Source organism: Trichinella spiralis (genome assembly GCF_000181795.1).
Source record: "Trichinella spiralis strain ISS 195 chromosome Unknown Scfld2, whole genome shotgun sequence".
In the NCBI taxonomy this organism is placed as follows: Eukaryota; Metazoa; Nematoda; class Enoplea; order Trichinellida; family Trichinellidae; genus Trichinella; species Trichinella spiralis.
Genome location: NW_003526941.1, coordinates 9,254,794 through 9,277,574, shown reverse-complemented (window position 1 = coordinate 9,277,574; position 22,781 = coordinate 9,254,794). Strand labels below are relative to the sequence as shown.

At 30.2% G+C, this 22,781-nt stretch overlaps 5 protein-coding genes across 5 annotated transcripts; 2 read left to right on the top strand and 3 right to left on the bottom strand.

Annotated features, from left to right (window-relative positions):
* Nucleotides 1-673: 673 nt before the first annotated feature.
* On the bottom strand, nucleotides 674-1,973 carry Tsp_07074 (conserved hypothetical protein). The gene is made up of 4 exons (XM_003380882.1): nucleotides 1,953-1,973; nucleotides 1,238-1,322; nucleotides 1,099-1,211; nucleotides 674-853 (listed from the first exon to the last, which is right to left on the bottom strand). The coding sequence occupies exons 1-4, from the start codon at nucleotides 1,971-1,973 to the stop codon at nucleotides 674-676; spliced, it is 399 nt and encodes a 132-aa protein (XP_003380930.1).
* Nucleotides 1,974-9,809: 7,836 nt separating this feature from the next.
* Tsp_07073 (conserved hypothetical protein) lies at nucleotides 9,810-11,457 on the bottom strand. Its single transcript, XM_003380881.1, has 6 exons — nucleotides 11,421-11,457; nucleotides 10,704-10,786; nucleotides 10,282-10,420; nucleotides 10,027-10,236; nucleotides 9,908-9,990; nucleotides 9,810-9,887 (listed from the first exon to the last, which is right to left on the bottom strand). Exons 1-6 carry the CDS (start codon nucleotides 11,455-11,457, stop codon nucleotides 9,810-9,812), a joined length of 630 nt encoding a protein of 209 aa, XP_003380929.1.
* Nucleotides 11,458-18,517: 7,060 nt separating this feature from the next.
* Nucleotides 18,518-19,255, bottom strand: Tsp_07072 (putative segregation and condensation protein A). Its single transcript, XM_003380880.1, has 2 exons — nucleotides 19,144-19,255; nucleotides 18,518-18,690 (listed from the first exon to the last, which is right to left on the bottom strand). Exons 1-2 carry the CDS (start codon nucleotides 19,253-19,255, stop codon nucleotides 18,518-18,520), a joined length of 285 nt encoding a protein of 94 aa, XP_003380928.1.
* Nucleotides 19,256-19,575: 320 nt separating this feature from the next.
* On the top strand, nucleotides 19,576-20,547 carry Tsp_07071 (sterile alpha motif protein domain-containing protein 13). The gene is made up of 3 exons (XM_003380879.1): nucleotides 19,576-19,930; nucleotides 20,094-20,211; nucleotides 20,271-20,547. The coding sequence occupies exons 1-3, from the start codon at nucleotides 19,576-19,578 to the stop codon at nucleotides 20,545-20,547; spliced, it is 750 nt and encodes a 249-aa protein (XP_003380927.1).
* Nucleotides 20,548-22,353: 1,806 nt separating this feature from the next.
* Tsp_07070 (hypothetical protein) lies at nucleotides 22,354-22,779 on the top strand. Its single transcript, XM_003380878.1, has 2 exons — nucleotides 22,354-22,656; nucleotides 22,723-22,779. The coding sequence occupies exons 1-2, from the start codon at nucleotides 22,354-22,356 to the stop codon at nucleotides 22,777-22,779; spliced, it is 360 nt and encodes a 119-aa protein (XP_003380926.1).
* Nucleotides 22,780-22,781: the final 2 nt, after the last annotated feature.

The window sequence follows — 22,781 nt, the reverse complement described above, 5'->3', positions numbered from 1 at the left end:
GGTGGATTCGACTCTTGCATCGACCCCTGTCGGCTAATTTTGGGTGATGCATGTCTATTGAAGTCTATGTGAGAAATTACTTACTGCTGCTATTGCCAATGCTGAAATTATCGTTCACTGCTTGATGAATTTGGTGTTGTTTTTTTTGATTGAATGTTTTTTAATGAAACTTATTTTTAAGATAAAATTATATTGAATGACGAATTTTCTTTTTTGAACTTTTATTTGATATTCATAAATTTCTTGATATTTATTATTTCTCACTTTTATTATATTCCTCAATTTCATTTACTGATTATTGTGGGATAATTATTTGTGTGAAATGAAACAGATCTTATTATTGCCGATTCTTTTCCACTGATTTGGATGCTTTCGGTGGTGCTATGATAAAAATTGTCAAGCATTCATTTTCACAAACCCAAGCTGAAGCATCAGCAAAACAACAACAACAACAACAGAACAAAAGTTAATATTAGATGAAATAAGTAAATAAACAGAAAGTAAAATTAAAATTAGTAAATGTATGCATATTGATGATGATTGTTGTTGTTCAAATAAAGCAGCATTTTTCAATCGACTTCAATTTATCCACACAGTTCGCGGTCGATTATGCAGACGACGAAGAGTTAAGCAAAACAGTCAGTCAGTCAATGGTCAGACGATATAAAATCATCTAAATATTACTACAGCATTTCCCTTTCCCTGCGGAAGCTATGCAGGAAGCTATGCATAGCGTTAAATAGCAAACTTTGATCAATAAATAACACAAGAATAAGCTAACAACCGACCGACCGACCGACCGATCAACTTTGCAATAAACCAAACGACAGCAGCAGGTAAAACACACCAGAAACTACAATCTTTATCCCTATTAAATACTGATAAAATTGTACATGCTCTGTAAAATTAAGTCTGTTAACCGAAAGACATTAAGCAAACTGATAGCCAACAGCAAAACCAGCAAGCTAGTTAGCAGCTTGCTGGCTAGCAGCCAGCCAGTAGCTAGTAGTTAGCTAGCTAGCTAGATGGCTAGTTAGCTAGTTACATTGACTGGATGACAGAAAAAGCTAATCGATCAATGAAAACTAGAAAAACAACCGACATTGTATAAGCACCTGCACAACTTTCTTTTTCACCATCATCTTGTATAACTCCTCCTCCCCCACCGCCTCCTCCTCTTCCTCCTTCTTCATCATCGCTTCTCAGAATTTCTTATTCCACTACAATCAACATTTACTATTTTTTCTACTAATTCGAATAATAAATAATTCGTGACTTATTACACTACTATCATCTTTTACATGAAATAAAATAAAATGGACCTTCAAAGTATATACTTATTAAAATTTAAATAAAAAAAACTCCATGTTCAATATGATGAAGTATTTTTATTTATTTATCTAAAAAATCAATTTTTAGCAATTTTTCAAAATATTAAAAAAAATTTTCTTCACAATTAAAATGTTTCACATGAAATCAATAATAACAAAATTCTCTTTTAATATATAAATGAATGATGATGATAAATGAAAAAATGAAACATTACTAATTTAATTTCACTTTCTAATGCTCATCGTCATCATGATCAATAATAAAAAAAATCTAATAATTTATTCAAGTTATTTAAATTAATGTTGTAAATATTTATAAATTATTATAAATATTTTAATGTTAGAGTAGTATGTGTTAAATACAATATACATAAATGTGATTATTCTACAGAACAACAATAAAAAAATCTTCTTATTAGCACAAAATTAAGTATTAATTTTCAAAAGAAAAGTACAATACAATTTGAAATCAAAAAAAATACTGATACACTTGAATAATGTCAACAGGAAGGATACACAACTATGAAAATGCTTTCGTACGTCACATTTAAAAAAGTTTTCTTTACTATTTTCTAGAGTAAATTTATAAAAAAAAAATACTAGTCAGCACTAAGCACAAACATTCATCCAAAAGCACTGCATAAAATATTATTAATAAGGTGTGGTTCCCAGTAATCATACAGAAAAGATATACAGCAACAGCAACAATATATTTGCATAAAATTATTATTAAAATTATATATATATAACACTAAGAGTTTTTATCATATTAACATAATCTATAATAGTTATTATTACAAACTAAGCTTAAATACAACACAAAACAATAAGCAAACATCACGTTGTGGAAATTAGTTATTAATGTAAATTGAAATTACAACAACTACTACTGCAAGATGCAACAGTACAATTGAATGACAATGAATAATTAGTATTTAAAGTAAATATACACAATTGCAATAATAGTATATATTTTGATCAAGTTTTCCTTCATGAATTGTATATTCATTCTTTCATTTTTCAATATTACAATCAAATCAATTTGTTGTTAACAATTATTATTATTATTATGTTCATACATTAAATCAAATGCTACATTTGCATAGTAGTAACGTTTTCCCACTATTATCGAAATTATAACAATTGCAATAATAAATCAACAAACAAGCGCACTTGTACAGTTTCAATGATGCAGTTATAACAAGAAATATACTAGTTAAATGTCAGTCAGTTGTACTTTCTTTTTAACAAACAATCACTCATCTTCTACGTTGCGTGCTTCAACTTATACCACTATTAAACTACTGTTATGTGAAGTGAAGAAAATAATAAATAATAATAATAATAATAATATGCTAGATGTGAACTGGTCAATTGTGCCTGTACAAATAATAATCGAAACACATGTAAGAAAAGCCAGTTGGATGGACCATAATGAATTTGAATAAAAACATATCACAATGAACAGCTATTTCACCAGCTAGCTAGGCTAATGAACATGACCGATGATAAAACATACTATATGAAAAACAATAAATAATACTATCTACTGGATCATTATTTAGTGTAATAATTGAATGTTTTCTCATAAAACATACAGCAGAAAATGTGAAAAAAATTATTTACAGAAAAATACATTCAGAGAAGATTCTATGCAAGTGAAGAAATAAGATTGCATCCCCATTTTTTGTGTAAGAAATGAAATCGTTCAAAAAAATCTGAAAATGCATTTTACAACCTCAGCTGTTGTGTCTGTCTGTCTATTCTCACACGCCAACTGTTGCCTATTTTCATGTTTACTGCCTGCAATTATCATTAACACATTTTCTAGCTTTCGATCAGTTAGCTTATCACAGAATTAACCAAACCTTTCAAAATCACAATTTCCCTATTGTCAAATTCTATAACATGTGCAACTGCTACTACTACTCTTCAATTAAACAAACAGCTCAAACAAACAATTGTTTTCAACAAAAAATCCATATATATATATATATATATATATATATATATATATATATATATAATATGTGAAATTATGAAAATATAGCAATAGATGTGTTATTAATATTGTACAAAACTAAAAGCTGAAACTGAATATATTATTTACATGAGAACAGTTCAGTTAGTTGAAAGCTTAAATTCTAAAACCATATAATCACAATTGACAGCTTTCTCGAACCCGTCGTTTTCATTATTGCCGCATCAATGTGCAAGTCGAATCTGATCTTACTTGCACTGCATGACAGCGACAAAATTTGTAAACAACATTACTCCATCTCAGCTAACAGCTAAACTTGGTTATACTGTTTCAAATCTATAACTGTCAAACTAACAATTCCTATTAATTATCATTTACTGTCATCATCGTTACCCTAATTATCTCTATACTATTATCAACCATTACTTTTCTGTCTCATGCAATTTCTCATTATCATATATAATTAACAATATAAATAAATAAATAAATAAATACACACACATACATACATACATACATATATAATCAGAAACGAATATAATGTAATGTATGCACCTTTAAGTATAACAATCTTACTAACGCGCAAATGCAAATAAATTATAATGTGCATAATTTGCAAAAAAAATGATGCCCATGTTATTTTCTACAGATAAGAACTTTGGATTAATAATATTGCAAAAACTGTCTGCTTGAATTATTGCTTTATAAATTGGAATACTTTTATAATACAATACAGTAATCCTAGATTCGTTTCGAAATAGATTTGTAATTTTTCCAACGTATAAAAGGAATAACTATCAATCTTGTTCATATCATCAATTCTAATATATTAATTTCAGATTACAACACTTCATGCACACAGCTGTGTAGGATAATTAACTGATCTGATAAAGAAGCACAACATATGCACAAATAAAACACACAAACACAAAGAATAGAACACAGCTTAATTTAACATCAGTAAGCTTAATAAAAATAAATGCAAATTTCCTGTTGAAGATTAAAATAATAAATACACTACAATTGCGTATATTTGTTATATACATATATTGTTTTGCAATATAACTTACAGAATTTGTGCAAAGTATTAAAAAGCAGTCAGTCTACGGCTTATCTACTCGAGCACCAACTGCCAATTGGCTTTTTTCCAAAGAGTTGCTAATTTGACAGAAAGCTTCTAGCAAATTGAGCATGTCAATTTTTTAACTGCTCTCACAAGACTAGTTCAAGGACATTAACTTTGAAAATGTTTCATTTATATGAAACTAACATAATCTCAAGTCTATTTTTTTTTCTTCGGGCAACTTTCCATATTGTTCACTGTTTGTTTATGTTTTTAAGCTTAATATAAAAATAGAATATGAAAATACGATTGCAGTTTAAAACAACAATAATATTCAAATCCGGAAATCATTTCCAATAGTATGACTAAATTTTAAATAACGATTAGAGAAATCAGTTCCTCTCTCTTCTATATTGCATTACATGCATGTTTTGGCTGAGCAATTTGTTTATTTAAAATTTTAACAGTGCCCCAAGATTTTAAGCAGTTCACTTACAAGTGCTTCAAATCGCCACCAGCAGTGTGCTTAAAAGTGGACAACAACGCATAACAACAAGTTGCATTTCTTTCAAAAATGGGAAATTGAAAAATATCTAAAATGTAAATATAACTGTAATGAATCTTGAAAATCTTGAAAAAATGAATAACGAATACAATATTACAAGTAAATGTTTAAATATGGGAAATAAATATGGTGCATTTAGACGACTTTCATTACACGTTGTTTTCAACATTACACACTTTGTTCAACGAAACTGATATTTTGCTACCGATGAAAAGAATCCGTTCATGAAAGATAAAAATTCAGTGGAAATGAAATTTCAATTTTCGATCCAATCCTGAGACAGAGCAAGAAATTTGTAGTATATTGATAAAAGTTGCAAGTAATTAACTGTTTGCAAAAGTCACTGGAAACAATTGTGAATTACGTTGCATACAACTAAAAACGTGGGAAGAATGTTGGGAAAAAAATTTTCACTATGCTGAAGGCTAATAGCGAACTTATCTTTAAAAGACCAACAGCTCACTGTTGCATTAAAGTAATGCTAAGGCTGATTTGTTTGTAGCTATTTTTTGCCCATTACATTCACAGCTATCAGAGAAGTTAACGCATAAAATTTCAGTAAGCTGCAACGAAAAAATCATTACAACCACAACATATCTTTAAATTTCGAATTAATTATCAAATAAATATTTATAAAATCTTTCAATTAGCATAAAAGTTTATATAAATAAATATGTTATAAAACTGATTGTTGCACGACAATCATTCAATTCTCTTCAAAGCAATTCTAATCAATTTTCACAAACACACACTGCTGTATAAATTTTACAAATATACTAGCGCAAAAGGAAAATGAAAAATGAAAATATGAACATTTCCGAAGCTCTGCTATTAATTTTTTTTAAATCAATAATTTTCAATCGCAATCATCGTCTACAGAACTGTAAAGTAGTGCTACTGGGTAAAGTTGGTTAGTAAGATTTTGGAAGAAAAAAGAACCGTTGCAAGAATTTCATAAGCTAAAAAATATCCAAAAAATAATCACTCTGATTTTTTAACAGACAAAAACAGCATCGTAGTATATCAAAATTAATTTGTCACGAAGAAACGATTAAAAATCTCGATAAAATGAAGCATTTGCAGCGTCTGTCCTTGCAACACTGAATTCGTTAATTTGCTCCTCATCAACTGATATACAAGTGGCAAAGAGAAGACGAAAACAACAACAGAAATACAGATAAATGAAACAACGAATGATAAAACCTTGAAATAAAAAAACAAAAAATAACAATGATGCTCAAATGAATTATATAATAAAAAATTAGAAAGCTAATATCCACATCTATATCTGTGTGTGTATTATTTGCATATGGATCTCTCTTTATCTATATACATATACATATATACAGATAAAGAGTTGAAGAAAATGGTGGAGACTGCCAAAATTGGCAAATGCTATTAACGATTAAGTGATCGATCGATTGAAAGGCAGGCAAGCAGGCAGCCTCTCGGCAAATTCGTCCGTCCGTTTAGCAGCAACTCCGCTTCCGTCCATGCAAGCCGAACGGTATAAGAGCAGTGTTAAGCATTGCGTGGGCGTAGTTTCATGTCCATCTACTTTGACACATCGACGCTTCACAGAAATTGCCTGATTGCATGATGAAGTCAAAAGAAGAAAATAACCAAGTCAATTTTTGACTGACGACTCTTGTGTTCAATCCCTAGACAGTACAGAGCCCGGAACCGTTTCACGGTCCAATCAAACACTGCTTGCCTGCTGATCAATCTTCATATGACCGGACGGTGAATCCCCTGATGAACTTCAACGACGACCACTTATCGTCATTCAAGTTCCTTCCCATCGAATATATGCCAAATATCATTCACTGATGGAACATTACTTGTTTTGCCTCTCTTTTATCGTAAATAAGTAAATAAATAAATAAATTTCTCCTTTCTACATGCATAAAGAAACACAGATATATATTAATTATATGAAAAATTAATTCCCTCCCCCCCCCCCATTTTTTTCCTCAATGATCATTATAATATATTGGTGTTCACGCATATTATTTACCATTTACTAGTTACCGAAATAGAAAGAAAATAAATAAAATTTCAAACAAAACAAATGCATGACTGTCAGTCAAAAAATAAGAAAAAAAATCAGCTTCTTCATCTAAATTTTACGTCAATGTTGTGAAAGAAGAAAAATTTGCAGAAAAAAACAACAAAAAATAACTCTTACTTAATCATCATACAGTAGTAGTTAAGAGTGGAGCAGATCACTTTTAGTAGAAATACTGAATTAAATATTAGATTAGTTTTTAAAAAAGTAAAAATTTAAACAAAATAATAATTTTACAATAGGGAAAATTCGAAAATGGAATATTTTTTTTTGAACTATGCAGACATATAATACATATCTGTGGGTTTGTGGTTTAAATATGTTGAGAAAGAAGAAGGTATTTTCTATTTTTGTACGTTACGCGTATTTTCATGCCTGACTATCCAAACCCCTTCTGATTGTGCGCTTTTGGCTTTGCTGTGGGGATTAAAGCATTGCCAGAGCAGAACCGCAGAAAAAGATCACATCAATGATTGAGAGGCATACGGTGATCGATCAGACCGACAGAAACGAACGTCTGCACAACAGCATTGCCGTTCGTTCTTTCCATTCCATTCCATTCGCTGCAATGCAGCTGTCAAGATGAAAAAAAAGGAAAAGAAGTATAGTAGATGAAGAAGAAGCAGAACAACAACAACAGGAGGAGAAGGAGGAGGAGGAGGAAATGGTACGTAAACGTTGTCAGCATGTTTCGCTCTAGCTTCTTGCAGCTAGCTAGCTTGTTAGTCAGCCAACTAGCCAGCCAGCCATCTAGCTATCTAGCTTGTTGGTTAGTAGTTGTGCATAAAGTGTAAAGCTGTTGTCAACTGAAATAAGAGAGAAAGCAAAAGAAAGAGAAACTAGCATGCCGCGTTGGTGAAGAGGAATGAATCGCTGTGCAATTGAGCTAGCTATATGTATGGCCCTGCCAACAAATTGATAAGCCTTTCTTGATTTTTTTTTAATTTTTGAATGTACGTGTACATATCATAATTTCGTTGAATAAAATTAAGTTTTTTTTTGCATTTACAAAAGACTGATTATCAGATTATTATTTAAAGAATTAATATTATGATTACTTAAAGAGTTTAGCTGAATGCGTGAAAGATGAAACAGATGAGATATAAGAGAAAAAGATTTGAATAAAATATTTTCAAATAAATCCGTAAAATGCAAATATATGAACAATGGCATTTAAAATGTTGCTTTCACAAATTGTTTGAATGGGAAAAATGAAACTTGATTTCACATTAAAATAGTTAAATGAGTAATCCAAAAAAGACCTTGCGCTTGCTAATTAATTGGATTTATTAATAATCGAAAGAAATGTTTGTTTGCTTACTTGGTTATTTAATTGAATTGTATCGTTAACTGTTGTCGCTTTTGGAGCAGGAAATTGTACTATAGCGTTCAATGGAAAAAACAATCTGCAGTTGACTAGGCGTTAGTTAGATTCAGATTTTCATTCGAATTGCATTCATATCCCTTGTCGTTATATCTATCATTCACAAAATCACAAAAAAGCAATTCTTAACCTCTAATGAATTATTATTGTTATTCTCCATTTCTCTATTCAAATTCAAATTTTCTTACAATCTTTTGTTTGAGCAGAGTATAAAGCTGATGATTGTAAAATATTTCTCTTTCCATGCACAGAAATTTATTAATATTATTGTTGTTCCGTTTGCTTATTTATTAGTATGCTGACTTTTCAGTGAAGCGAAGCACAATGAATAAAAATCATTCAAAAATGAAACAGTATTGCAACAACAACTTCCTGGTAACAATTTTCAAAATAGCAAGCACTCTTTCTGTCAATCTCACGTTTTGCATGAAATTCAACTACAACTTTTTTCTATTCTAATCAACCACAGATAGAAAATTCTGCTGTTCAAGTTAAAAAATTGAAACTGTTCCTCAGTTTACTTGCCTGCTTTGCAAGCGAACCATTCCACGCTAAATTGAACGTCTGAAATATCAAATCGAATCCAAAGTTGATCGTATAACTAACTTCAAGTGCAATTTCACATCCGAACCTTCCTATATGTACATCACTGATAGAGCTGAATCGACAAAACAATTTGTAAAATATGATCGACAGCATTTGAAAATTATTCAACTGAAAAGTCAGAATAAAAATTCCATAGTTTTTTCATTGCATTTTCTTGCAATTACAATCTGATCAAATCTAATTGCAAAATGTTTTATAAAAATATAATTTTCAAGAACTGTAATACAAAAATTTCACTGCCTGTTTCTTAAAACTTCAAAAAGTAAAATAGCACCTTTCCAGTGTTTTACTTATTTAAATTTAAAAACTGTTAAAATGATTTGCCCTTCGAAGTGAACTGTTGTTATTAAGCTAAGCCAGTGGCAACAACAGTTAGATCAGAGCAGCTGCTTATAACTAATCTGCTCTAATGAATAAGTAGCAAATAGTTGAAGCCTACCACCTGTAAAGCGGAAGAGGTGATAAAATGCTCAAGGCTATGTATCCAAATTCAGGTCAACTAAAATGAAATTGAAAATGTAACTTCAGTACAAGCAAAACAGCAAAGCCGATCGATGCCTGGCCGGAAAAGCTGATATAAACATGGCTCATTAGGAACCGATGGTTGAAGAGGCAAAATTGTGCCATTGGATTTTCGATCTTTGATTAAATCTACAATTCCCTAACGACCACGCATTGACATCCACTGTAACGGCCGCTAATGATCACCACCAAACGATCCACGCAATTGATGGGCCATTAGTCAACCGAAAACTGTTCCTCTGATAGAGCAAAGCTGATAACTTATCACAACAAACATGATCAACTATCATTATTTTACATCGGCAATTTCCATGTTATTTCGAATCATTATTAAACAAAAATAAATGTAAAATAATACCACCCATACCTGTATATACATATAGATACAATTTTAGCAGAATGTTGTGGTTGTTGTTGTTGTTGTTGCTGTTGAAACTTTATAATGATAAAGTATTTATACGAGTAGTGAACTGGATAAATAGATGACTAAAGTTTCACTGAATAACTGATTGACTGAGAAGCCAATAAGTTGTTTATAAGTGTAAAAGTAAGTGTACGTATCCGTGCGTGTGTTGTGCGAGTGTATAGAAAATGACGATTGTTAATGAAAATATAGAGAGACCAGGCTATGTTGATTCGTCCAACCAAATTCGTTTGTTGTTTTCTGTTGTTTGATTGGTTGATCAATTTCGAAACAGCCGTGTTGTACAGTGTTCCTACATTAATAATCATATTCCATCATTGGTTAAGCTTTGACAAACTGCTTAGCTTGTCTAGACTGGCAGCTGCTGCGCACGCCTCGCGTCCGGATAGTAGCCTCAAAGCGCGCCTGTCTTCAAAAATAATTGACTCCGCTGAGCAACAGTTTGTGACATTTGGAAGTGAAGCAAAATAAATCGGCTTCAAATTGAAGAAACATTTTGAAAAGTAGCCTTAGCCATATCTTGATGATTCATTTTCAACTGGTTGAGAATTTGAAGATAAAATGTCAAAAAAGATCTTACTCAGTGAACAAAAAAAACGGAATGAATTTCCTGAAGGAATGGCTCATCCTCTTTAAATTCCATAAATTAAAGCTGCATTTTCAAGCTTTATCTGCACAATCTTATTTGTTTCACTTTTAATTAGCAGAAATAACATTTACTATTTTTACAAGTTGCAATTTTTCAAACTAAAAATTTACCATTATCTGCCCATTGTTTTGTTGAGGATTGTAACTCTTTTTTTTAAACTTTTTCAGGAATGATACGTAAAGATATTCATTTTCTTTATTTTAAATAAATTGTTTAAAATATCTTCCCCTGATAACTGTTGACCAATATTTGTTAAATGTAACGGCTATTAATTTTTTTTACAATTATGCGACTTCATGAAATATTGACAATTGCATTAATATCTTTATGATTCAGATCACCAAAGTGTAAAGCAGAATACTATGAAAAATGCTAACACTGTTGTCATTACTATCGTGTGATTTTCTACATCTTATTATTAATTACTGAAAAAATTCTGCATTATTTTTCTCTAAAATTTCCCATTGAATATGCACGATTTATGCACTGGTAGAAGACTGTGTATATTAGTCATAAAAAATACAAATAACAACCCAAATAATAATAACATTAATAAATTTCAGTTATTTTTCTAGGCAAATAATTTGGTATAAGCAATACATAATAATGAGAAATGAAAATTTTAAATTCAAATTTATGTAAAAAAAATCTTAAAACTTCAATTCCATACTTCTGTGCTTGTAAGCAATGCATGTAATCAATAATAAATTGACAATATTTCAATTTCTAAATTTTATCAGTTTATATAAATAAACTTTCGATGGAAAGCAAATTGTATATTTGCAATTCGAACAACAGGTATCAAATTGATTTGAATTAATAAATACCGCTTGTCAATGATGGAGGAATATGAAGAATTTGCATAAAGGTATTTTTGAAAATGTAATAAAATTAAACAAATTCATCGTCAATATGTAAATGTAAAAATTTAAAGTTAAAAGTTCACGTAAAATGAATGAATGACGAACATAATATATACCTATTTGTTTATTTATTTATTTATTTATTTTACTCGTTTCAAAGAATTTTTCGTCAAATTATAACCACAATCTCATTTTCTCATCTGCTCCTGCTAAAAGCCGATATTTGCAAGAAAAAGATAAATGAGTGACAATTGCCTATTAATCTGATGGTGCATAACCATTGAAAAATAAAAGGTCAATTGTTTTACAAGCATTTAATTTAATTGTGATTGAACAAATCAGCTGATGTCGAACAAAAAAGCACTTCACCATACATAAATTAACATATATTCAGCTGTCATATGCGCGTGATTTAGTGAATAAGAAAAAGATGAAAGCAAAGCCATATATATATATGAATGTCTTTGATATTAGAATGCGAGGAAGGAATGAAAACAAATTCTACATAAAAATGATATAACACTGGCACTAGTATGAGCAATTTGTAAATTATTAAAATTTAAAAAAATTTAACGCAAATAGCTTAATAAAAAAATGAATACGTGCAATTTATTATTTGAATTGATTTTTGTTTATATACATATACATATAAATGTGTTAACGGAAAAATAGAAAAATGAATCAATATCAAATGGTTTGATTTCATTATTATTTTTATATTTTAGTTTTTTTAATTTAATGTTTTGAAAATGAATTTTTATTTATGTTCAAGCATAATTTATAATTGGCTTGTGGTGAAGGCAACGCTGATGTCAAAGAACAAAAAAGAGCTTCAAAAGCTACCGACCTATGGTCAACTGTTGAAAGTTTGCCCAGAGATATTGAAATTACAGCCTGCTTTTCAGATTAAATTTAGATTAGCAAAACAACAATGAAAGCGAAGAACAAAGTGACCGCAACACGCGGATCTTTGCATTGTCTCGCGTTGCATTTTCAAACGTTCAGGGTCTGTTCAAGGAGCCAACTGACCGACCGTCAAAAATTATTTTCGCCTTTTGAAAGCTTATCTTTATACATATATATACTACTTTGCGGTTAGTTTGTTTGAATGCTTCTTTTTTCCGTCAGCGCGTTGGCCAAAGCCAAAGCATTGGCCCCATGTGACCTCAAAATAGAAGCCGCTTTTCCTGTGTCAGCTGACGTCGAACAATCCAAAACAACGCGTGCCGTTCGCTCTTGGATCCGATTCACTGACTACAGTGGACCGACATATGCTACGCCTTTCATCTTGATAATAGTTGATTATTCTTTTGATTTGAGCAAAAAATTAATATTTACATAAATATGTACAATTCAGGCTTTTACAACTACGATTATCCCGTTATGTTATAAAAGTTTTTTTGTTGTTATTATTTTATGCTGAACGATTCAATGATGAATAAATTAATTTTTTAATACTTATATAAATTGAAACATCCGAGCATCAAGTACAAACTATATCCAAAGGGTTCAACTCCGCCCCTCTCCCTTCTACACAAGGCAAAAAACAATTATCAATTATGAAAAGAACCTTTTTCGTGACAATAATTGAAACTCGCATGAAACCGAATTTTAAATGAATAGTAGAGATTTTTATTTCATATTTGATGAATTAATTTGATCGTTGTTCAAAACTTGTTCATCGTTAAACAACTGTCAAACACAAATCAATCCTTCCGAAACTGAGTATCTTCACCAACAGCAGCTGCTATTCTGCTTTTTGACCACTTCTACTACTGCTTCTGCTGCTGCTACTATCACTACTACTACTACTACTACTACTACTATTATTATCATTATTGTTGTTGTTGTTGTTCATATGAAAACTACTCATAATCTTGATACTTTTATGTAACAAACAAATTTGTAATTCTGAATAAACGATACTGTAAAAAAAACTATCATTTTATGCTTATTCAAATTAAGTCAATAAAATTTCAATGAAAAGAAATTATTTTGTTAATCTATTCAGAAACACAAGAATTCAAATTTGAAACAAAAAAAAACAGAACACATCAAAGTTGCACTTTCAATACAGGAAGAACATTGTTAATTTTACATGCAAACAAAAAAGTCATCTCTGAATGTAGAAATCATTCTGTCAATGAAACAAATTTCATTTTTTTAAATGGAAAAAAAAACATTTTCTGAGCATCTGTGCATGCATCTTTTGAAAAAGTATTTTCGGTCGGTTTGAAAAGCTGATTATACGAGATGAAGATGAAATCAATAAAAGAGAAAGAATTTTGAAAAAAAAAATAAGACAAAAGAATAAAAGAAAGCTTCATTTGCAGAAATTGTAAACGCGTATATTGTTGCAAATAGCACAAGGTGGAGAGAAAAAAAACAAAATGCTAAAAACGTTACAACAAATTGGCGGCATGCATTTGATATATCTATATCTATATCTACGTCTATATGTGGATGTAGATGTAGAGGAAAGGATGGTCAAATAACCGGCATCCGTTCTGTTGTAAACGCTTTTTTTTCTCTTTTATTGCTAAACTCGAAAATAAATTGATCTCAAATGTAGCAAAGGAAAGGAAGTGAAAGAAAATTTTTCCCATATTGCACATTTTGTACATTTGTGCACGCTGCCAACCAGTTTCTCTACTAGCCTTTGAGGCTTTTCATAAAAGACAGACAAACTGACAAGTGAAGCAGAAATTGATGGGCAATTGGAAATTTTCTATTCCAAAAAAGAAACATTAAAAATTACATAAATAGCAAGCAGCTATTGCTAGCTTATTATTTGGCTTTTCAAATTTCATGCAAATTTTTCAATATCAATTTTAAGGACAATTCAGTTCAATACAAAAGAATGGAATGGAACAGAATACAGTACAATAGGATGCCTTCGAGAAATATGTAAACAATGAAAATTTTATTGATTGGATTTTTATAAATTGGATAAGATCACAGTTGACATTTCGATACTTTTGATTGAAACATTTATAGCTAATTTCCGTATTTCAGTGGTTTGAAATTTTGAAATTGAAAATTTTATGACTTTCCGATGAAAAAGTATCGTTAATATTTTCAAAGAAAACAACAAATAGTTTTACATTAAAGCAATTCAATCTATTATTAAAATTTGCAATGTTAAATATTTAATGTGAGAAAAAAAACCAATTATCAAGTGCATGGAGCAAATGAGATGATAAATAAAATTTCATAAAACAATTATTACATTTAAACTCTGCAGAAGTATTGAATTTTATATGCACTTTATTTATTGCTATATAATTTACAAATTCAGCATACCTACAGCCACACATATATACACAAATCAATGATAAGCAGTATTGCTTCAAACAATGATTACTTTTCAAAGCAAAATTAATTATTGGATTTGCATTTGTTGCTTTGAACAAACAAATGTGCGATGCAGTACAATTTTTTTATGTAAATAATTAAATTTGAACAATTTAAAATATAATTTAATGAACAATTCTCACCAGATAATTAATTCATTACACAACCAAAGGGTGAAATACCCATTTACAAAGGTGTTATAACTGAAAATAATATTAATAAAATATAGTAATTTTTTAAATATTATTTTGTATACAAATTCAACTTATTATAAAATTCATTACATTTATATCAAATATTTAAAGGTGTACTTTGATACATGTATCGCACACTGCATTAGGAATTATATTCATTATTAATAATCTTCCGTTAAAAATGATACACAACCCGTTTTTCTTGCAAATGCAAAATGCCAAGTGAAATGAAAAAACTAATCATGCAAACTCGTAAAATTATTTGAACGTATTCTTCATTCGCGTTTTGCTTGCAATTTAAACTTTTCCAAAAAAAATATATATGTAAAGCATGTTTATTTTTCTTTGATGTTATTTTTGTAGCTCATGCTAATTTTTAAAATTAAACAAACAATAATCATCATTGTTTGAATAAATAAATACCAGCAAAAATTGAATTTGATAATTTGTGGACAAATGAAATCAACAATTGAAATGATTCTTTCTGTTTGTTGTTTTTATAATTGAATATCACACATTTATGTATTTCCAATTTGCACAGGTAGAAAAAGGAAGCACTGACAGAAAAATGAAAATACACAAGCAACAGTTGCTTAAATAAATAATTGGCAGGAAGAATTTTCCTTCTGAAAACTAAAAATAAAAAAAGAAACAACAACGTCATCTTTTCAACTTTTCATAGTTACAGAAAATTTAAAATTGGAAAATATTGAAAATTCGATTTCAAATTCAAATCAAAACGAAGAATAATATGCAAAGTATAATTTGCATGATTGATTTTAAAATTCGTTGTTCTCTTTTTGTATTGGAAAAAAAAGTACACATAGATCGGTATGAAACATTAATTGAAAATTTGTAATGAAAAGAAGATGCAGGTGCTTTACTATTTTTCCTTATTTTAAGCTCACAAAACAAAATTTATTAGTTACTTAATGAATTTTATTAGCACATTTACAAATACCAAAAGAAAAACGCTATTGAAAAGCTGTATTTGCATATTATTGTTGAAAAATGCATTTGTGAATAATTTTTAGCAGCATTACATTTGTGAAAGTCTCCATGTCAGGTTCTAATGACAGCTTTATGTATTGTAAAAATGGATAAAGAGTTTTAAAAAAATTATAAACAGAACAACAATAATTGGAAAAAATTGAATACATTGCAGTAGAAATAATTTTTAAATTGTCCACAAATCAGTAGTTTGCTGAAGATGAAGAAGAAAATAACAGAAAGCAATTCGAATAAATAATTGCTTAATTAAATATTACCAAATGTTCAAATGTGAGCATTCGATTTTCGTGTTGCTGATGATTATTCATTATCAATTTGCGTTTGATTAAACAAATTTTAGCGTCATATTCCTTTTATCAAATTTAATTACCATTTTAACAGCAAATTGTTCAACGTTGTTTTCATTTTTCAACAAATAAACAGAAAAAGCATCGTATGAATTTTATACAAATTGATTTTTACCACCAGTTTTTGTTACTCGATGAAATATTTAAAAAATATGAATAAAAAGAATTAAAATTCTGTTTATAATTATAATGTAGAGAGTAGAGCAGTTGAATGCTAAATCGCAGAGTGATAAATTTTTAACCAAATGATCTGCAGCAAAATGGAAGAATAATTAAAGTGGAAAAAATTTTTCCTGATGACTTTGAAACGTATATTTATTTCCAGATCACTTTGAACATCACTTTCATTGTGCATCTTAATGAAATCAGTGTACGATCTCAATGTTTGACAGGTATTTTGAATAAAACTGAATAACTCTTTTTATTTTTCATGTCATTTAAATAAAAAAAATACTTGAATCAGTTCTATTATTAGTATATGAAATAAAAACGAACCAACAAAATCATCTTTACAAGTGTTCACAGTTACAGAAAAGTTAAAATTGGAAAACATTGAAAATTTTGATTACAAATTCAAATCAAAACGAAGAATAATATGCAAAGCATAATTTGCATATGATTAATTTAAAAATTCACTGTTCTCTTTTAATATCGGAAAAAGGACACATAAATCGGTATCAGTATCAAATTAGTACAGTTTATATTATAATTATGTATATATAATATCATAATTACAATAATAATCATATAATTATATCAATTAATATATCAGTATATTTGTTAACAGTATATATATTTATTGTTAAATTCAAATAAATAAATAAATAAATAAATTTCATCCAACAAACTGTAAATGCTACAAAAAGATGTGTAATGAAATAATAAATGAACAAAAAATAAATTTATTACTGCTTTTAAAATGTATTTCTTTTATTATTTACTTATCTATAAAGTGAATGAAGCAAGCATGAACAAATTTCATTCATTTCGAAACAACATCCACTTATTACGAACATTGGCAAATTGTAAAACTGTTTCAAATAACGATGATAATGAATTGAAACTGTTTAAAATCTTTCAAATATTAGAAATACAAAATATCACATATATTATTTATAATAATAGTGTAAACGTTTCTTTTTATGAATAATGATTGAGAAACTTTCACACAAATTTCAAATGATACTGTTGAAATAGATTTAAAGTTTAAAAAATGAAAACTTCCATTCTCACGATGCGGTTTGAATAGAGTAAATAAACACTTTTTCTTAGACGGCAGGTCAAGCGAATGAATAAAAGCAAAAAGTTTAACCTACACGCAGAAATAAACCAACTGATTATTAGCTGATCATCTCGATCATTGCCGATGTACGAAGATGTAAAAAATTTTTATATTTCTGTACAAATCAAACTGTATGAAAAAAAATTATTTTTTCCAATTGGACAATTTGGATAATAAATTGGACAATGAAACTGAATTGTGTGGGAAAATATATAATTTTTTTCGAAGCTGCTAAAAAATATATTTGTACATGCCGTTCGCATTATGGTGTCAAAATCACACTTTTTAAATAAAAGGAAAACAAAAATGCAATTATTTCCGGTAAAAGTTATTCAAACAATTTGTACGATTGTACAATATTCATGTTAATTCGGATTTTATATATTACAGAAAAAGATAAACAAGACATAATTGTTTCCAAGATTTAAACTCTACAACTTTGGTCTTCTTCACTACTAAAGACGTAATAAAAAATACAGAAAAATAAAATTATATCATAAATTCATTTATGCCTTTACTGTTGCAATATTTAGTAAATTATAAGTCAAAAGTATCATTCATTAATGATGATTTGAAAACTAAATCGAACCAATAATTTAGCTTAATTTTGTAAATTATTCATTTAAAATTAACAAGGTGCTAAATTTAGTAAATGAATATATTTAAATTTTCATTTTAATGTAAACGTTTATCGCGTTAATGTTGAAAAGAAATGTCGATCATTTTCGTAACAAATAAATCTTGAAAAGCAACAAGCCTACTGTATAATATTACATATTTTAACCAATCGTATTGTTGAAAGTAGCGATTCTGGTTGATTGTTCATCAGTGTCCGAAGTTCTCTGCTTTCTACTCTTTCGAAATAGGCTGAGCTCAGTTTGAAATTTTCCTGCGCTTAACAATTGCTGAAGTATTCAACTGTTGCCAGTAACCAGAATTGATCATCATCATTAATGTAAGCGGTTTAGAAATTTTCACATAATCAGCGCGTAGTTTATAATCTTTTTCAACTTCTTCTATCTCAGATTGTTTCATTATTTCATTACCTGAGAATTAAATGTGCATTATTGGAAGTTAAATGAAAATTATTTCATAAGCTAGTTGACATTGTGTTTGCTTCTGTGTTTATTGCTTTTTTTGTTGTTTTTAAAATAGAATATTTGTCATCAGAATAGTTAGTTCTTGTTTTCATGGAACACTGAAATAATTCTCAACTATTGGCGACACCGTTAAGTTAAGTAAAAGAAATTTCAACTGTTCAAATCGGAGTGTTCACTAATGAAACTCCTTGTTTCTATGTGTCAAATTGAATGAAACTGTGCATGAATTTGGTCTGAGCTTTGCTTATTCACGAACGGTCACGACGCTTACTCCGGTCATCAAGAAGAACGAACTCACTTACTCTACGCTTACAATGGAGGGCCAGATACAGGCTATTTAGAAAGGTCAATTATGCGGTCAGGTTAAAAGGTGAATGTTGTTTTTTACTGTTGATTGACCTGTGATGGTTTTCTGCTGAATGTGGTCAACTGATGAAAAGTTTACTTTTTCACAATTTCTACCAAGCAGTATAATTAAAAAAATGAAATTTTTGTACTGATAAAATAACATCTCTGAAATATTAAAATCAGATCAGACAGTATTTTGTGAAACAAGTTTTGGTGGAAAATTTTCAGCTTTTTTTACAAGAAGATACAGTTTCCATTTTCATTTTCATCTTCCGAACTATAAAAGTATAATTTAAAATAAAACTAGCATATTTCTTGATCAAGCTGAGCAAAAGTGATCATTTTCAGTGCATATTGCAAAGCTGAGACGACTGAAATGTTGAAGTGGGATGTTAGACGATGAATTGAATTGAACTGTATGTTCGGTTTAGGTGGAGAATGTCACGTAAGAGGAAGTATTATTCGTCAGCAGTGGTGAGGAGAATGGCCGACGTGAACAACAGTAACGCTTCGAGTCAAGTAGAAGCGAATGCTGTGGCGGGCGACAGTTGCCGTCGGCGTCGGGGCAACGCTGGTGCTGTATTTGCAATGGTTCACAGGTTGACCGACCCGATTGGTGGCTCTAATCCGAACGGGGTATCGCCCAAGCAGATTTTGGACGCGTTGAACTTCGTACGAGACGGTAATGACAAAATAACTCGAAATCAAGTTCAACTGGAGTTGTCCCGAGGTGTCAACGCTGGACGCTACGTGCATCTGGCACCCGGTGTTTACATGACGTCTCACAACGAAAAGAGAAGTCAGATCTCCAGAAAGCAGACAACTCCACCGAAATTTGGTGAGTGTGTGATATTATTTATAATTGTGATGTGGGAGGAAATTAGTCGATTGTGTTTGGTGGCACAAAATGGAAATGCTACCGACGATGCGGTGTGGAAGTGCATGATCAATTTTACAATCGTTTAAATTTTGAATAATAATTTTCTTGTTCACGTCGACAGCTAGGGAAGAAGAAACATCACCGGTTGTTTCGGAAGGAACGAGCAAAGCTCAAGTGAACGTCGTAACAACATTGCCGTCACCATCGCTGGTTCCTCCACCGAAATTTGAAAAAGACGAGTAAGTTGTGAATTGAATTTGACCATAATATGATGAAAATTGTATTGCTTGTATTGCAGATTCGGCTTGCCAACGCTGCGTTACGACCCTGTTTTGGTCGAGGCGGCAAAAACGGATGTCCAAGCTTGGTCGGTGCTTCAAGTTCGCCAGTTTATCGAAAAGCTCGGCTTTGGCAAAGAGGGCGAACATTTTGAACGTGAATTCATCGACGGCTGTGCATTACTGTTGCTGGGCAAAAACGAATACTTGTACAGTTTGCAGTTGAATGCCGGCCAAGCTTTGAAAATATACCGGCGAATCTGCACACTGCGTTCAATGATCTCTGGCAATCCTTGACGTTCGGCTGTTGTCGATCTTGGGATTGGGCAAAATTTGTGGGGAGGAAAAAATATATATATATGTATATTCAACGCACAATTTTTTCTATAGCCAATAAAAATTGAATAATTATCATGTCGATTAACAGAAAAACAAAAGAAGAACAAGAGTATCACTCTGATTAACATTTGGTCTTTATGACGAATAGAGTAATAAAGCAGTAATAATTATAAATTATTTGTTAAATTTTTTTTTGAAAAGGCAACAATTGGTTACTGTTGTTTGTTGTGAGAAGAGTTTATTGAAAAAAGTGAAATTATTCATTAAATGCTGTCGAGTAAAATATTTTAATTTTTTTGCGGAAATGAAATAAATTATCCGGCGAACGGTAAAGTTGAGTGATGTATATATATATAATTATTAGATCCAATCCAATCACGAAAAATCATTTCACTTATGGTCACTAATTGAAAATATTCATCACAGTCGATATTCACGCACACAGTATATATATAATTTTATCGACTAATTGTGCATTAAAGCCTTGTTGAGAAAATGTTTTGATTTCAAAAAAAATTCACCATCTTAAATTAAGTGTTAAAAGAAAAATGGTATGAAAATACAAGTTTATGATAAATAAATTTGAGAGAAAAAACTTGACTTTTTAAAATCATTCAATGAAATATTTTTTTTGAAAAAATTGAATGAAAAGAATAAATGATTCAATAATTAGAATTTCAATATTTTAAATTGCCATTTCCGGAAACTGTATGCTTTTTCTTGTTTCGAACAAATTGCACAACATGGCATGAGAAGTGAGAAACATTTTTTTCATTGAAAAGTTGTTTTTAACAGTAAACTTTGAAAAACAAGGGTGGCAGTATAAAAATCATCAAGTTTCATTATAATATATCGTGTTTGAAAAAAAAAACAAGAAAGAAAAATTCTTCACTCACAGAATAAAAATATTTCACACACACACACACATTCATACATACATATATTTCTTAATTTTTTAAAATTGTTTACATTAAATTTTGCATAAAATGATGCAATTTAAAAACTTGATTGTCAATTTCAGTGGAAATTGAAAATTGTTGCTCTGCTCTAGGCCAAAGAAAAGCCTGTCCATTCCGCCCTACTCTCTGATGTTTCAGTTGATGTTCCGTTGGTGAACAGAGAGAAAAAGAAATACATACAATGCATTTCATTTATTTGTCATTGGAAATTTTCACCCTCTGCGCATTGTACTGCTACAGTTCAGTCTATTGCAAACCGCTACCTCGTCCAAACAAGTAAATAAAATAATTTATGTAAATTTATTTGCATTTCCCTTCAGTCAATTAATTATTCACGCATGCGTATCAAAATTTCATCCCTTTGAACGATGGAATATTAGTAAATTTATTGTTACTATTTTTCGTGTAAAGAGTTGATTTGTTTCGTAAATGATGACCTTAGTTGTAAATTTAAGCATAGAAATTTATCAGCGTGCTTTATTATAAGTCAAGCCGACAGTTTGGTGAAGCAATAATTATGCTGGTCAAGTGTTGAATGACCAATCAGAAATGAGGACAAGGCGACGACCTTATTTTTGCATAATCGAAGTGGAATTTCAATGCAGTTCAACGATGACCAAAAAGATCTCAATAGTAGCCCATATTTGAATTTGACTTTCTCTGTCACTAGTATTAATAGAATTAACGAACGGAAATAATTTAGAACGCCAACCAAATTCAACTTGCCAAATGTCAACCGATTATAATTTATATAATTTTGTTAATTGGATTATTTTTGAAATTTAGACTAATTCACTTATTGCCAATGTCATCACGCGTTCGGTACAAACGTCAAGCGCAAGGTTATGGAATATGGGTGAGGAGAAAGAAAACAAAATTATGCAAAAATGCAGATAATTTGCCAAATTTGCAGAATCCGATGTTTCACAACACGGAATATTTGCCGTATACGGACATGGGAAATGTGCACTTTTGGAGTGACGGCTGGCTTCTACCGCCGAATGTTTACGCAAGCGACCTTGGTCCTTTTGAATTTTATCCGGTCGGTACTTGGATCGACTTTTTGCCCGGCCTGAGCGACAGTCCGGCAGTGCTCGGCGGCCGGGGGGTTTTGTTCGGTTGATAATTAATTTCAATTTTTTTGATATTAAAATTAAAAAAAAATTTTTGAAAGCAAATGACAAAAAGCACCGCTTTTTCGGGTCAAGCGCTTGCGCAAGAATATGGTTAAAC